Source organism: Equus caballus, chromosome 24 (assembly GCF_041296265.1).
Source record: "Equus caballus isolate H_3958 breed thoroughbred chromosome 24, TB-T2T, whole genome shotgun sequence".
NCBI lineage: Eukaryota > Metazoa > Chordata > Mammalia > Perissodactyla > Equidae > Equus > Equus caballus.
Genome location: NC_091707.1, coordinates 24,611,197 through 24,628,820, shown reverse-complemented (window position 1 = coordinate 24,628,820; position 17,624 = coordinate 24,611,197). Strand labels below are relative to the sequence as shown.

The 17,624-nt window shown below is 43.5% G+C and overlaps 1 protein-coding gene across 2 annotated transcripts in view; it reads right to left on the bottom strand.

Annotated features, from left to right (window-relative positions):
- Window positions 1–17,118, bottom strand: part of FNTB (farnesyltransferase, CAAX box, beta) — a 68,239-nt gene extending 51,121 nt beyond the window's left edge. For both annotated transcript variants that reach the window (XR_289415.4, XM_001499473.7), the window contains exon 1: window positions 14,178–17,118. Coding sequence is in view for 1 of the 2 variants with exons in the window: in XM_001499473.7 (XP_001499523.3) it covers window positions 14,178–14,642 (465 nt within the window). In the remaining variant the exon portion in view is untranslated. The remainder of the gene's footprint in view (window positions 1–14,177) is intronic.
- Between the last annotated feature and the right edge of the window lie 506 nt (window positions 17,119–17,624).

The following is a 17,624-nucleotide window of genomic DNA, read 5'->3' as shown; positions in this document are numbered from 1 at the left end:
TCCATCCCAAAGGAACAGACTATTCTATTCTAGGTAATCTCTCCTTTCTGCATGAGAACCCCCACAGGCAAGGCAGTTACCAACTGGGTACAATACAAAGGCTGATCAACAGCCCCATAACAACAGATAATTTTCTTTTGCCTAAATAGCAAGGGGCCCATAGGTTCAGTTCCCTTGGGCACAGGGCACACAGTTCATGACCATGTTAACGAAAGTGATATGGCTCTCCTGTGAAGAGGATGACAGCCTAAAGCATCTGATCTGTTTCAGAAACATTGCTAAATGAAATGTCACAAGAAAGGCCACTAGGATTACTCACCAGAAGATTTAGTCCCAAGGGGTTAGCTCTTCAAAATTTTTAAATAGCCTGAAATAAAGGAACCTTGGATCCTGATTCAAACACACACACACACACACACACACACACACACACAAGATATAAAAAGAATCTTGGGACAATTGGGGAAATTTAAAAATAATATAATATCATGATAATATCATGATACTATAGAATTCTTTATTTTCTTAGGTGTGATATTATTGTCCTTATGTAGAAGAATGTCATTCTTAGGAGATGAATGCTTTATTATTTAGGGGCAACATGTCATAAGGTCTTTAGCTTACTTTCAAAGATTCATAAAAAAATTAGTCATATACATATATACACATGTGTACACACACGCACGCACGCATGCGAAAGGAAAAATTGTGTCCTGGCCAGATGATCCATTGGGTTATCTCCACTTTTGTCCTTGACTAGGCTATTTCACAACTCTGTAGAGGTACAAGTTAATTTGTAGAAAATGGACAGTAATGTAAATAATTTCTGTCCACAGACATGCAAATTGTATCTGGTAAAATGCAATTAATCATCACCCTATGGATACTGCCCAGTTTTGCATCCATTTGTAAGTTCATTTCAGCAATCCATATCTGACTGTAAATGTGTGGTATTTGAATTCTCTTCTGAAGTAGTTGTAATAGCTTATTGGCTCCGTGAGTTAAATGAAACCTTTGACATGTGTTCATTTTACATTTGTACAAATCCTGATTTTATCCTCTTTTAAAACTTATCCCTTAACTGTTGATATGAGGTGGGGAAATTAGGTGGAGGGTAAACAGATGCTGTCAATTTTCTGTATATTTAAAATTTTTTGTAATAACAAGTTGGAGATGGGGCCAGCCCCGTGCTCGAGTGGTTGAGTTCGTGGACTCTGCTTCAGTGGCCCAGGGTTTCGCCGGTTTAGATCCTGGGCAGGGACATGGCAAAACTCATCAGGCCATGCTGAGACGGCATCCCACATAGCAGCACAACCAGAAGGACCCACAACTAAAAATATACAACTATGTACCAGGGGCAATTTGGGGAGAAAAAGGAAAAATAAAATCTTAAAAAAAAAAGTTGGAGGAAATTATTAAAAATCAAAACAAAACATTTAATACCCAGATTCCACCATGACTACTTTATCCAGGTACAAGAAAGATTTTTGAAAAGTCAAATACATCTGCACAGCCACACACAATACATGTATATGTAAAGTGGATACATAAATGCTTAAACCAATTAGAAAATGTTTCTGGCAATCCAAAAGCGAGCATTCTGCAATGAGACACTGACAGTCTCTCCTTGACCAAACTCTAGTCAGGCTCCTCTGAATCCTCGTCCCAACTAGGCCTCAGCTTTTGTACTTCCACATCCATCTTTGCATCACCCAATTTTAGCAAGAATCCTGCTAAGTTAGTTTAACCAGAATCCCCCATCCTCAATATCTCATCAGTTTCCTCATCCCCGACCATCCCCCAGTGATGTCTTGATCACCCTGGCCTGCCTTCAAGAGGAATCCTGTTAGGTTGGTTTAGCCAGAATCCCCACTTACCCCTGATGATTCCTCTTAGTAATTTTCCACCCACCAATCCCCCCACCGCCTTGCTCCTTGACTATAAATTCCCACTCTTCCTTGTATTAAGAGTTAAGCCCAATCTCTCTCCCCTACTGCAAACCCCCACTGTATAGTCTTCCTTTAACAAGTGTCACGAATAATTTTTTCTTTAACAATACCACATCACACCCACCAGCAGAATGACTAAAGATGAGAAGACAGACAACATCAAATGCTGGCAAGCATGCCAAACAACCAGAGCCCTTAGACACTGCTGGTGAGAGTGTAAAATGCACAACCACTCTGGAAGAGGCCAGCGGTTTCTTATAAAATTAAACATACTCCTATCCTACAATCCAGCAATTCCACTTGTAGGTCTTAAGAAAAATGAAGACACATGATCATAAAAAAAGACTTCTACAAGAATGTTCACAGCAGCATTATTCATAATATCCAAAATCTGGCAACAGCTCAGTTGTCCATCAATAGGAGAATGGATTAAAAAACCAACAACATCAATCTGTAGCATATTCATCAATAAAAAGGGACAAATTACTGATATATGCAACAACATGGATGGACCTCGTAAATACGCTGGGTGAAAGATGCCTGACCCAAAAGAATGCATACTGTATGACTCCATTTAGCTGACAGTCTAGAAAAGGCAAAACTAATCTATAAAAAAAATCAGAACATTGGTTGCCTCTAGGGGCGGTGGGGTGGGAGTGGGGACTGACTGGGAAGGAACATGAGGGGACTTTCTGGAGTGAAGGTGACGTCCTCTATCTTGATAAAGGTTTAGGTTACACAGGTGTGTGCACTTGCCAAAACTCAGCGAATATGAATATACACTTAAGATATGCATATTTTATTGTGTGTAAATTTTATCTGGAAAGAAAAAAGAACTGTAAATAAATACTGAACGCTAGTTAATGACATGCACACTAAAGTATTTAGTGAGAAGTGTATGGATATCTACAATTTGTTTTGAAATTCATTAAGAAAAGATGGATAGACGGGCCGGCCTGGTGGCGCAGCGGTTAAGTGCCCACGTTCCGCTTCTCGGCAGCCCGGGGCTGGGTTTGCGGTTCGGATCCCGGGTGCGGACATGGCACAGCTTGTCAAGCCATGCTGTGGTAGGTGTCCCACATATAAAGTAGAGGAAGATGAGCACGGATGTTAGCTCAGGGCCAGTCTTCCTCAGCAAAAAGAGACTGGCAGCGGATGTTAGCTCAGGGCTAATCTTCCTCAAAAAAAAGAAAAGAAAAGATGGATAGAGGGATGAATAGGTGAATCAACTTGTGATAAAGCAAGTCTGGTCAATGTTAAAAGAATGTAGGTGATGAGTATACTGGTATTCATTGTAAAATCCTTTCAACTTTGCTATGTTTGAAATTTTTCATAATAAACTACTAGGGGAAAACCCAAATACTTTATTATTACTGTGAGAGTTTAAACAGTATTTTCTCAGTAATACTTTCTCATCTTTCCTCTATGTTCAAGGTGTCCGGAACACCTCCCTAAGCAAAGATTCCCGCCCCTGAGGAGTCTGCATTGTGCTCACCTGTTCTACAGAACAAAAGCTTGTTGAAGAGCAGACAGACTCCACCCAGTGGGGTCTGGGAGCAAGTGGCCCAGGGGCAGGTTTCACCTGGAACCAAGCTAAACTTGTTAAAAATGTAAACTCTCAGGTAACAGACTACAGAATCCGAAACTAGGGGTTGGGGCCACTGACCTATTTTTAACAAGTCCTCTGGAGGATTCTGATGCATGCTAACATGTGACAGATCAAGGAAGGTTTCCGTAGTGGCAACGGTCACTGTGGATTTCAGCTCAGAGGTTGACGCTGGAGTGTGACTTCAAATAGTACTTTCTTAATTTATAATTATTAATTGTTACTGTTTTAAAACTGCTCACCGTGGGGCCGGCTCGGTGGCACAGCAGTTAAGTTCGCATGCGCTCTGCTTTGGCGGCCCTGGGTTTGCTAGTCCGGATTCTGGGTGTGGACCTACATATCACTTATCAAGCCATGCTGCGACAGGCATCCCATGCATAAAGTAGAGGAAGATGGGCACAGATGTGAGCTCAGGGCCAATCTTCCTCAGCAAAAAGAGGAGGATTGGCAGGGCTCATCTTCCTCAAAACAAAACAAAACTGCTCACCACACTCTTCTTCTTAACTAGTGAAGCACAAAGATGAGAAGGTAAAACTTTTCTCTGAACAAATAACCTAATACTCTGAGTGCAAGATTCACCAGGAAGTCAGAGTTGAGCTGGCCCCCTTATCCAGCCAGCATCCCTCTCTATCCAAGGCTAAGACCCTTTAGGAAGCACAGGTTCTCACACCTGGCTGCATATTAGAATCACGTTGCGGGGGCCCGGCCTCGTGGCCAAGTGGTTAACTTCGCCCGCTCCACTTCAGTGGCCCAGGGTTCGGATCCTGGGCACGGACATGGCACCGCTCGTTAGGCCATGTTGAGGCAGTGTCCCACATGCCACAACTAGAAGGACCCACAAATAAAATATACAACTAGGTACTGGGGGGATTTGGGGAGAAAAAAAGCAAGGAAAAAAAAAAGAAGACTGGCAGCAGTTGTTAGCTCAGGTGCCAACCTAAAAAAAAAATCACGTGGGAGCTTAAAAAGCATACTGATGCCTCGGCCCCACCCCCAAAGGTTCTGCTTTAATTGGTCTGGGGTGCAACCTAGGAGCAGGGAGGACAAAAACTCTCCGGTGATTCTCACGGTCAGCCCCGTTTGAGAGCCACTGCCCTCACCGTTAGTTTCTGTTTTAAAAAATGTCTTTAAACATCAGGTGTTCTAGAAGTAATGAAGGAAAATTAAGTTTAAACCATAAGCCAAAATGAATACTAGCAAGAGGTTCCCAGTGGCCTAGAGATGCACAGTTATGTCATCGGCACTAACACCTCCTCATTCAAAGGACAGGTGCCTATCATTACTATGCTAGAATATTTCAGGAATCGTCCTCTAGTACAGCACTTTTCATTAAAGAATTCCTAACAGCCATGCATATGTGAAAACTTGGTATACGGCAGAGATGGTAAAACCCAATATAAAAGGGAAAAATATGGGCTACTGAGTAAATGTTGCTGGTAGAAAAATTAACTTACTACTTCACACCCTAAAAAAAGAAAGAAATTCTAAGTTGATTAAACTTGAACATGAAAAACTCGAGTCAAATTATTAGAAAAGCATATAGGAGAATATCTTTATATTCTTGGGATAGAGAAAAATTTCTTCAAAAAGCCAAAACTGTAAGGAAAAAGACAGATAAAAGTATCAGCATAAGCAAGGTTAAAGGCAAACAAGAGCATAGAGGAAGATACTTGGAACATATGTAAAAGACACTCTTTCCCAAATTGAGAGCTCTGACAATGCCTAGTCTTGGAGAGGGTGGGGGGAAATAGAGCTCCGGGACCCCACCAGTGAGTGCTTAGACGCTAGATCCAATTGAGGGCAAAATGGCAGCAGGTACTAACACTGAAAGGGCACAGACCCGACAAGCCAGCAATTCTACCTCTCAGGTAGAGATCTCCTAGAGAAACTTTACATGTGCACAACAAGGTATGCATAAAGATGCTCGCTGGGGGGCTGGCCCCGTGGCCGAGTGGTTAAGTTCGCGCGCTCCGCTGCAGGCGGCCCAGTGTTTTGTTGGTTCGAATCCTGGGTGCGGACATGGCACTGCTCATCAGACCACGCTGAGGCAGCGTCCCACATGCCACAACTAGAAGAATACACAACTATGTACCGGGGGGCTTTGGGGAGAAAAAGGAAAAAATAAAAAAATCTTTAAAAAAAAAAAAAAGATGCTCGCTGGAGTACTGCAAATAACAGTAAAAACTTAGATACAACCCAAATGCCCATCAACAGGGCGGGGATGGATCAAACAGAACACTCTGTACTATACTGCACCATACATGTAGGTTTCCTCGGCGACTACCACACACCTACAGTATAAAGAGTGGCATACTCTACACACCACATAGGAGTGTAGAAAAAATTCCACACTTCAGTGGGAAACTACGCCCTGTCTATAGCACACCCTTCCAAGCTGATTCCAGCCCTGTTCATTGTCTTTGAACTATTTTAGACCTCTTTGTAAACTGTAGGTAACTGATAAGATATGCAAATTATATCTTGTCCCTTAAGTTTTGACTTGATTGACTTCCCTCCCCACTGTGGAAAAAACAGTTTTGCCTCCATGTGCAATTCAATTTCTTTACTTCACATAAATTTGTGCCTTTTGACTTTTCCTTTGAACAAGTCATAACATCTGCCTGGTTCCCCATATGTGAGTAAAACAAAAATTTTAACATGTTCATTTTCATCTATATGAGTCACGATTTTACCTTTTCTGAAAATTACCTTTATCAGTAGTTAATAGGATGAACTGGATGTACAGACATCAATTTGGAAAGAGATGGAAAAGATTAAACGGAAAAAGGCAAGATGACGGAGTGCGACAATTTACGCAAATTTTTTTTTTTTTAAAGATTTTATTTTTTCCTTTTTCTCCCCAAAGCCCCCCGGTACATAGCTGTGTATTCTTCGTTGTGGGTTCTTCTAGTTGTGGCACGTGGGACGCTGCCTCAGCGTGGTCTGATGAGCAGTGCCATGTCCGCGCCCAGGATTCGAACTAACGAAACACTGGGCCGCCTGCAGCGGAGCGCGCGTACTTAACCACTCGGCCACGGGGCCAGCCCCAATTTATGCAAATTTTTAAAAGCAACACACACATACAGAGTTTATGGACTCATAAAAGGATTAAAAGTGAGGAAGTGAAAGGATACACAACTCATGACAGAAGTTGCTTCTGGAGATGGCAAGGGAACAAACTGAACTGGGGGTGGAGTTAAAGGAGACTGTAGCTATATTTATAATTGCCTTTAAACAAACAGCCGGAAGCAAAAAAATAAGTTGTTAGCAACCGTTAATTCTAGGTTATAGGAAAATGGCTAATTATGTTATTATTTATACTTTTTGTTAACTATAAATTTCTTAAAAAAGAAAAAAATTTGGGGCTGGCCCCGTGGCCGAGTGGTTAAGTTCGTGCGCTCCGCTGCAGGCAGCCCAGTGTTTCGTTGGTTCGAATCCTGGGCGCGGACATGGCACTGCTCATCAAACCACGCTGAGGCAGCGTCCCACGTGCCACAACTAGAAGGACCCACAACGAAGAATAAACAACTATGTACCGGGGGGCTTTGGGGAGAAAAAGGGAAAAAAATAAAATCTTTAAAAAAAAAAAAAAGAAAAAAATTTAAAAGTGCTTAGTTTTGCACTGCCTTATCACCCAGGCTTTCCCACACCTATAGAGACAGGCCCCGACATAGAAAAGATGCCGTGATCTAGAAGTTCACTGGTTAGTCAGTTGATTAGACCTTATTCGTTTTCCCATCAAAGTAATGTTGTACCTGACAGGTTTCCAGGCCAGGCCTCCCAAAGCTATTTAATGTATAACATAACTGTTAATGCCAATAGTACGTCTCTCATCTGCTCCAGAAATGAGGTAATGCTTACTTAGGATAGGGCAGAAAGGGAACACAAGAGTTTAGTTAAGTCTACCAGCTTGCTGGAAGTTTACCCCTGCTTCTGACAGGGCACGGCCTAGTGTTTCTATGCAGAGAATGTTTTAAGTTTGCTGAAGTCAGATTATACGTAGTGAGGATACTAGAATATGCCATGCCAAAATACGCCTCTTTAACATAAGGATTCTTTTGAGCTGAAGGCCACTGACGACCAGGAGATACAGGAAAAGCTCTAAATACAGGGCATAAATTTGCCTCTTGTAAAAGAAATTTCCTTTTGTAAAGGTATCTCCCTCTCTGTATAAGGAAATGGAAGACTCCTAACAACTCTTAGCAATGGAGAAGGCCCCGACTTAAATATGCATAACAAACCTGACGAAACCACTCTTGTTCACCATGCTTTTCCTGGTCCCTTCCCATAACTTGTCTTTCCACCCAGAAGCCAAAAACCTTTTTCCTTTGTTTTAGCCTAAGATGGTACATAAACCCAAGTTGTAACCACCCCTTTGGGTTACTCATTGATGAGTGCTCCCATGTGTACATACGCAACACACATGTTAATAAATTTCTTTTTCTCTTGTTAATCTGTCTTTGGCCAATCTAATTTATAGGGCCCCAGCTGGAGAACCCTAGATGGGTAGAGGAAAAGATTTTTTTTCCTCCCCTACTATATATTTATATTAATTTATATTCATATATATATATGCACCTGTATCTTTAAAATATATAATATAAACTAAAAATAAATATATATTAGTATGCGCATGTATATGGTCTGTATACATGATATAAACTAATACGTACATTAGTTGTGTTTTTCAGTGATGGAATCCAGGGCCAGAGACAAAGTGACAGCACCCAGTCCCCAAGAGTTAGGTGCTATGGCAATAAACAAACGCAGATCTAACGATCTGCCTGCATTCTCAACAGCTCTGTTTAAAAGACAGCTCGTGGAATTTTTCTGGAAATCCAATCAGCAGAAGCACAGAATAATTTCCATTCACAGATGAGTGGTAAAAACCAACTAATGCATTTGGTACTTTGTCTTTCACAGCTTCTATCTGCAGCCAATCTGACGATGCAGCAACTTTCCTATCACGGACTATCACTTTCCTTCTCCCGCCCCCTCGCTCCCAGAGGAGGACCGCTCCAGAAAGCAGTTTCGCTGCCTGACACTCATGCTAATGCTGAAGCTACAGTAAAAGAATCATTAATAGATCAAACATAACACAAAGATTTTCCTAAAAAAATTATCCCTCAGAAAAAACAACTCACTTTTACAAAGTAACTCTTGCTGTGGGGAGTTCTTCCAATTCTTTATTTTGAATACAAAGTACCAGTGGGGTTTGACACATCAGCCTAAAACTACCTCAATCCAGGTCTGGTTTGGGCTGTTTATAGAGGTCAACTGATGGTATCAGGAAAGAAGACAAATTAAACACAGGCTTAGCAATTATTCCTGGGGTATGAACTCACACTTCCACATGTAAGTTCCACTGTAAACCCTTTTAAAGATCACTTTAAAAAGTAATGAAGTGGTTAAGTTGTCTCAATCACAGATATATACCAACTGGACACATTGTGAAAGAATGCTAATGTTATGCAAGTGGCTACTTTTAACTTGGGATGAAATATTCTTACCCACATTCAAAAAACTGAAAGTGTAGTCTGGAAAAAATGTATTGGCTGATCCAAAATGTGGCTCCACCAATGATAAAAATACTAAAGTCAACGATACACATAAAGAGTTTGAAGAAAAATGTTTCACTAACACGGAGGAAAAAGAATATTTCCAAATTAGTGTGACTTTATAAAGTATGTGATTTTACATAGGAATATGTACCTAAATTTACAATGCAAATTTTCTAAGTAGGCATTTGATTTGCTCACCTCCATACCTAAAAGTACGTGTATTTTGAAGTTGACCAAAAAACATTATTTTTGACTTTAATAGGGAAAATGGGAAATTTTTGATATTTAGAATTGCCTTATAGTTGGGCAACATGGTATATGCTGAATTCCAAGAAAATAAAACTGATTCACATAGCTAGCCTACTGACCACTTAACCAAGCAAAGCTCTGGTCCCTTCTATCAGAAGCATAAGAAACGATTAAGTTTGATCATATTTAGTGACTTGTTCCACCTCTACTTAATAACCTTTTGGAGAATATACCTTGAAACAAGTCCACAGCAGGAGTTCAGGATTCATTCCTGGACCTCTGACACTCCCTCCTTCAGGATCTGCAGTGGGGCAACGCCCATCACTTGAAACCAGCTCCTTAGCCAGGCTCTCCACCCTTCCTACCCCTGCCCCACCCCCCCATTGGCCCTGCCCATCCAGCTGACCTACTTTCCTACCACAACCAACCTGCACCCTCCATTCCCAGTAAGCTGGAGTCTTCCCTCAAAACAGCTCCTCCCACTGGAACGGCTGCCCCCCAGCTCCATCCTTTAGAGCCCAGCCCCACGCCCACGTGAAGTTGTCCTGACCGCCTCAGCCCACAGACCAGCCTCCACTCCCTGTGCAATTACGACCGCATACGCAATGCAGTCATAAGTGAGCATTAATTACATGCTCTTGTAAATTATTCTCTAATTGCTTCAGGCATATTTTTTTTTCCTCTAAGACAGAAGAATTTTGAGGTCAGGGACTAAGACCGATCATTGTTCTATACTCCACTCAGAGTAGACTGTCACTTGACTGAATGCTGTCTAACGATATCGTGCCATTTCAAGTGGAGGATGCTTTCGCCTCTGTTCAAGAGCAAACTGAAGGAAAAAGAGAAGTAGTATCTTCCGTAAACAACTGTTTTTAGCAAGGCTGCTACCTCGGAGACTGTACCAGTACTAACTGCTGGCCTGAATCACAGAGCATCTGCAATGGGGTGACTGCAAATGGCACAACAAAAGAAGACAACGACTAACAGTACAATCGCGCCTTGCTTTCTAGAGTCATAAAAGTCTCTCCATGCATCAAATCCATCAGCAAAACAGGTTATCAAAGTAGAGACCTTCAAAAACTGCCCAGCACCTGATTACCTCCACTGCCATAGCCCTGAGCTCAGACGCTGTCGTATGTCACCTGCAGTCCTGCAACAGCCTCCCTGTACCCACCCTCGCCTCCCCTCAATCTGCTCCTCACCTCCCCACAATCTGCTCTCAACAGTGACCTCAAGGAGTCTGTTGAAATGCTGGTCAGCTTGTGTCAAAACCCCGCCATTATGGATCAGTGTGACTCCTGGTAGGAGACAGATGGCACATTCAAAGTGGGTGATCTGAGGAGAGTTTATAAAGGCACTAGTTACAAAGGTGTGAGCAGGTATAGCAAAACCACAGAGTGTAGTACTGTGGGGCTGGCAACAGAGGGCATCCCCTCCTAGACCTGAAGGTGGGAAGAGAAGTGGAAAGGGAAAGAGAGAGCCCATGGAGGAGGCCCCTGAGAGGAGGTGGGACCTCAATTCAAAGACACTCCAGCCCACATGACCCTGCAGGAAGGGAACGAATACACCAATCCCATTCTTCTCCCTGCCTCTCTCTCATCTGCTATCCGTACTCCCCATGGCCAAATACAACTAGAAGCCATAAGGCAAGGGAGCCTGCCACTGCAGGTCCACCTCCAGGGGCACATCTCCAGAGCAGGGTGGAAAAGGGTAGAGCGAATCTGGGGAGGTAGACGGAAGCTCTCCAGCCCAGTGGCTCCCATCTCAATCAGGTACCTACAACAAAAGTACTTACAATGGCCTATGAGCCCCTCTACGGCCAGCCTCATCTCCTACTCTCCTCTTTGCTAACCCTCTTCTCCCAGTGGCTCCCACTCACCAGGGACATGCCTGCCTTGAGTCCTTTGCACTTGCTGCTTTCTCTGCCCAGGATGCTTTTCCCTGGGTACACAAGTGGCTTGTTTCTTCTCTTACTTCAGGTCTCAGCTAAAACATCACATCATCAGAGGTTTTCCCTTACCATCTTACATAAAAACCTCCCCTGCTCCCACCCCACCCATTCCGGGCACACTCTATTCCCTAATCCTGCTTTAATATTCTCCACAGTACTTCTCTCTAGCATTAAATAGATAGACAATAGATAGATAAATAGATAGGGTTTTTTTCCCTTTTTGATTGCCTCCCTGGCCTAGAACAAAAGTTTCATAAAGGCATCAATTTGGCCTCTTTCGTGCCCCACCTTACGTCCAGTGGCAAGAACAGTGCCTGGCATATAGAAGGAACTCAAGTAATTGGTTTTTTGTTTTGTTTGTTTATTTTTATTTTTTCCTTTTTCTCCCCAAAGCCCCCAGTACATAGTTGTATATTCTCAGTTGTGGGTCCTTCTAGCTGTGGCATGTGGGATGCCGCCTCAGCACGGCTTGATGGGCAGTGCCACGTCCGCGCCCAGGATTCGAACCCGCGAAACAGTGGGCCGCTACAGCGGAGTGCGACAACTTAACCTCTCGGCCATGGGGCCAGCCCCTCAAGTAATTGTTAAATGAACAAAAATGAATGGACAGAACAGAAGGACCCATAGCTAAGGGCTCTTGCCACTGTTCATAGATTTAACTCCTATTATCAAATTATTGTTTAACAAATAGTCTTCCAATAATCAGATAGGAAGCAGGTGACCAGCATTTGTTTTTATTGGCAACGGCACAAAATTGAGCTGTCAGTAAACCCTACAAATAAATGGACGCTTCAGTCAGAACCAAAAGAATAATAGTAGTGTTTTCTGCAAATGACTCATCCTAGCAAGGCTGGTATTTCTTAGGAATATATCATCATTAATCTACCAACATAGCACTTCTCTAAGCCTCAGTCTTCTCATCTGTAAAATGTGTCAGGATTGAATGATAATGTACGGAGAGCACTTAGCACAGCACTGGGACCCAATAAATGGACACTATGATGATTATTAAGACACTGAGGCAGCCACGAGAATGAGACACTACATTATCTTCCTACTATCTGGAACTGTTTGTCCTAGATTTTTAAAATGAGAGCTGGAGTAACGACATGGAAAAGAAATATAAGATGCTCTGCCATCTACTACACAGTTGGGCCTAGATTCGAAAGACATCCTATAATACCAACATCCCAACATCCCATATCAGAGCCTAGTTTCCACACCTGGCCAGACCTTGGCGAACCCTTTCAGAGATCTGTACCTTGTTGCACCCCTTTCTGCATCACTCGTTATGCCTACGCACTTGGAATACAAGTGCTGCTGTTTTCTTGGTAGAAACTAAACAGGGGCACTCTACTGAAAAAAGCAGTACAGGAAAAAGAGAAAGAGTAGATCAGCAAAGCTCCTGATAATGCTCCTGTTTTTGACTTGTCCTTCTAACCAGGGAAGTCTCTGTTTTGGTCTGTAAATTAACAGACCAATATCTGATTCCCTTTTTTCCACTAGCATCTATCCATAACATTATCTGCGGGATCAATTCAGTTAACTACATAAAAGGTGACTCCACAGTCTTGGGACTGATAAAAAAAAAAAAAAGGCCTGACCTGAAGCAACCCAACAATTCACCACTTAGGAATACCGCAAAGATCCTGTAGGTTTTTCATTAATGGGAGATTTCTTTGCAATCTTTTGCAAAAGACTTCTATAGAAGGACACAATGGTGGGCTAACTGAGCCGGGGAGCTAGATTCAATAAGGTTCTAGTCTAAAACCCACAAGGCTTAAATCTCCAGTTAAAATATTCTCTCTGCTACCATGTGTATAACTGTGTATTCCAGCTCGTTTCTGTTATTAATTTACAGTCATAAATGTACAATATAATAATCATTACTAATTTTACCAAAAGGGAGGCTTCCAACTTCAGGTATGAAAGTCAAAGCAGGTCCCTCCAAGGTTAAGCCTGGAGACCGATATTACTAAGAGATTTTATTTTAGCAAGCAGCCTGATGCTTACTTGTTAGTGCTAAAAAGAATCATCCTGACCACTTCTTCCAGTGACAGATAGGCAAAGATTTCCACAATGACTTGGGAAGAATTCCAACTGGGGAATAAGAAAAACAAAACTATAGTTCACTACTCATTCCTCACTCTTCAAAGTGACAGGTTGGATCCTACTTCAAGGCCTCGGTGAATGAATGACAAGCAATCCAAATTTACACTTTTATTACAGCACATTCCAAACTTGTATTGTTTTCCTGTCTGTCTTCCCCAACCAGGCTGTGCCACGCACATGGTCAGGCGCTGTTTTCTTTCTTTGTATTTCCAGCGTTTAACATTGTGTCCAACACACTGCTGGTGCTCAAATGATTGAATGACTACCAAAATGCCCACCCACGAGGCAGGCCCAAAACCTGGCACTGTGGGTCAGAAATTAAACAGATCGTGGAATGGCATGATCGCAGTCTGGCCACTTCTCTTACCCCTATGTCCCTAAACTACAGCAGTGTGGGGAAAGTCACTATCCACACGAGAACCTCCGGATGTCCCGGCAGAATGGAGCGGGCTGTCTGACCGCCCGGGCTGCTTCGGCCCTCCAGGCACAGAACACGATTCTCTCCGCTCCCTGAGGCTGTCCTCTCCTCCAAGCCAAATCTGACAATGACCCCTCCCCAACCTTGCCCCATAAACGCTCCACTCTCCAGTTCGAGCCTGGGTGCCCAGAGCTTCTCAGAGGCGAGGCACCGCGATGCACGGTGGGAGTAGTAGTTCTCCGGTAAGTTTCACAACCGGGCAGCCCTAAGAGCGGGACTCCCACTCCCAGAAGCCCCCGCGTGGACGCCTCGCCCGGTCCTGCCACCTCACCTGTTCTATGGACGTGACTGTTTCCACCGAGTCGTCCTGCAACCGCTCCCGCGCGTGCTGGGGCCTCAGACTGTACAGTGGCTCTGACCAGACAGGGGAGGAAGATGGAGGGCAACAGTAGGTGAAGGAACTCGGAGAAGCCATGATCAGGAGAGCAGCGGGCGGTGTATAGGACAGCTTCGCCAAACAACAACGCGCATTGAAACTGGAGCGGGCTAAGGCGCTACGGAGAGTGGGTAGAGTCAAAAAGGTTTTGAACGCGAATCTCTCCTCCCACCTCCACATCTTCAGGGAGTGAGTTACTGGGATACTGCCGCCCTCTTTGGGCAGAGGAACTGCTGCAAGAGGCTCCGCTTCCTGGCGCGCGAGGAAGGAAGGATGTGTACATCTGAATTTCATTTCAGAGAGATGATGTAGGATCCCGTGGCTCGTTATGCAAGTTACACACACACTTCTTTTCAACATTCTGCTAATACTCGCTTAATTGTAATGGCAGTAGTTCTCAGTTTCGGGCGCCCAAGAACCCAATGCATGTAACTTGAAAAGCATTTCTGACAGCTCTCCTGGTTGCCTCAGTCGTGCTACTTCGAGTAGAACTATTATGTACCTTTGGGTATGAGACAGCCTCCCTGGAGAAGCCAGCAGCTTCTCAACAAAGGAATTGCCGCCTCACTACTCAGTGATGGAGGGGAGGGATGTTGTGCTTTTCTCCTGTTCCCTTCAGGGTTACAGTGCAGTAGCAGGAACTCAAACGCAGTAGAAGGAACAAATAAGTATAAGTGAAACAACCAAGGAAATGTTCATTCGTTTATCAGCACTTTTTATAGAGCACCGACTACATGTCAGGCACTGTGCTAGGCCCTAGGGATACAGAAGTGAACAAACAAGGTCCCTGCCCTTGGGAACCTTACAGTCTAGGGGAGTAGATGGAATTAAATGAATGAACACAATAAATATATGAAGCAGTGATAAATGGTATGATGGAAAATAGCAGGGTCTATGAGAGAGACTAAAGCAGGAGGGGACTAATAAGATTGGGTAGTCACGCCAAACCTGAGTAAGTGACATGTAAGCTGAGACCTGAAGGATGACAAGGAGCCATGCACGTGAACAATGCTGGGAAGAGCTCCACTAAAGGAAGGAACTCCAAGTTTGAGAGAACCCGCCACAAATATACATATGTATGTTTGTATTCGTTATGTTATTTATTCTGAAGGAGTTCAAAATAAACGAAGTTCTTTTTGAGTGGAGTTAATAATCACATATGCCTCCATAAAAATGTTAAAGTTTGATTTTAGGAAAACCCTGCCACCTTTGAACAAACAATAGAAGTGAATCTCTTTCAGGGCCCACATCAAAAGGGCTACGCCGAGATTGTAGTACCAAGACATTAAACTATTTAGGGGGGTTAGGGAGGGGGGAGAAGATGAGGTGATAAGAGACTTTCTAGATAGACTTGGACACAAGCTCAACTCCCTGCTCAGAGCACTTTACTCTGTTCCTGTTCAATTCCAAGTCCTATGCTGAGGACCCAGGGAGCCATGGTATGATATTTCACATCCAGCCATCCACTTTTCTCAGTCTCTGTCATCAAAGAGAAGCACTGAGAAAGATTCTCTGGATGAGGCTGGGACAGCCTAAACGGCTTAGGTGGATAAACACTATCACCATGCCCATTTCAATGGTACTGTTGTGAGTGAAGCCCTTGAGGTGGTGAAATGTTTCCAAATCTGGGAATTAGTGGGACATATATGGGTTAGGATCAGGGATATGGCTGCGCAACATGAAATGGTGTCATTGTACTTCCCTCTGTATTGGTGTCTTTTTTTTTTTTTTTTTTGAGGAAGACTGGCCCTGAGCTAACATCCATGCCCATCTTCCTCTACTTTATATACGGGATGCCTGCTACAGCATGGCTTGACAAGCGGTGCATAGGTCTGCCCCCGGATCTGAACCGGTGACCCCTGGGCTGTTGAAGCGGAAAGTGCAAACTTAACTGCTGCGCCCTCGGCCAGCTCCCTCTGTTGGCATCTTATTGTCTTTCCCTTAGTTCTGTTTTGGGAAAAAGTGATCTGATAAAGTCTGGATGGCATCTAAGGATTGAGCCTTCTTAGTAAAGAGTTGCTTTGCTGGCTAGAAATTTAAGTTGAGCTACTGAAAGAGTAGCCAGAACAGTTTTGTAACAAATTGTTACATCTGTGCCTGAAGCAATTGCAAATTGTATTCAAGAACTAGAAATCCATTTCCGAAATGCAATCTCCTCTGCAGTGGGATCTGAAAGATGTTAATAGGGGTGTGGCAAGAGTCTCCTGCAGGAGAGAGTCTGTTCCTGTGCTGGGCGCCAAGCCGAATGCCGAGGAGACAGTGGTGAACAAGCCAGACACAGTCTCAGCCCTTACCGGCCTCATGACTTACCACAAGAAACAGTCATTACAGAATTGACCATTTCATTACAGTTGGAGGAAATGGCTGAGGGAGAAAGCAGCACAGGGCACTGTGAGACTGCATAACAGGGGACGCTGAAGGTAGTCTGGAAGATCGGGAAAGACTGACGTGAGGAAATGAGTTAACTAACCCAGGGTGAGGAGATGTCCCAGGCCCAGGGAACCCAGCAACAATCAAAACTCAAGTGAAACAAGGAATGAAAACCATGAGGCGTTTGTACTCTGTGTAGCATCAGGAATGTTGTTCAGCCTTGGATTGGCAGTGGCCCACTGGTTGTCCTTCTTCTGGGTTTAATAAAACCACTCGTTCAAGAAGCAGAATGAACATAAATATTGGCTCTATGGCAGAGCATGATGTACTTACAGGGGAAAGTCTTAGTAATGATCATTAATAGCGACTCCAGCTTGGACTGCAGATGGTTTGGGTTTATTTTACTCACGTGTCTGATATTTTTGTAAATTAAACTGTGACTTGTAATTGTTTCTTAAAAAATAATATAAAATGTGCATAGTGCTATTTTGTACAAAGGCAAGAAAACAAGAAAAAAAAATTAATGACCTGAATAAACCACTAGAGGGCGTTTCTGACCCTAGGGTAGGCTTACAGAGGAAGCTTTAAAACTGCTCCCTGCATGACTCACACAAGCCCATATGTCCGCATGAATTGTTTCTTTTAATATCTTATGAAACTATGTAATAATACATATCTTGGAAAGTTTGGAAAATGGAAAGAACTCATCTGTTATCCTGCTAGGTAATTAATTTCCTCCCCCACATTTACTCCTCTCCCAGCATCTGTGGCCTCCTACTCTGCCATCTCTGTCCCTCTTGCCCCCCTGAAAGGAATGACTCCCCAGCTGTTACCTAGGCTAGCCCCTCCCCGTCCCCTCACACCCCACTGGAGGACGTCACTCCAACAATCCTCCCTTGCTTCTCCTAAAACATCAAATTGTCCCTGTACTTCATCATGCCCATCACCCTCAAACATTCTCGGAGAAAAAAG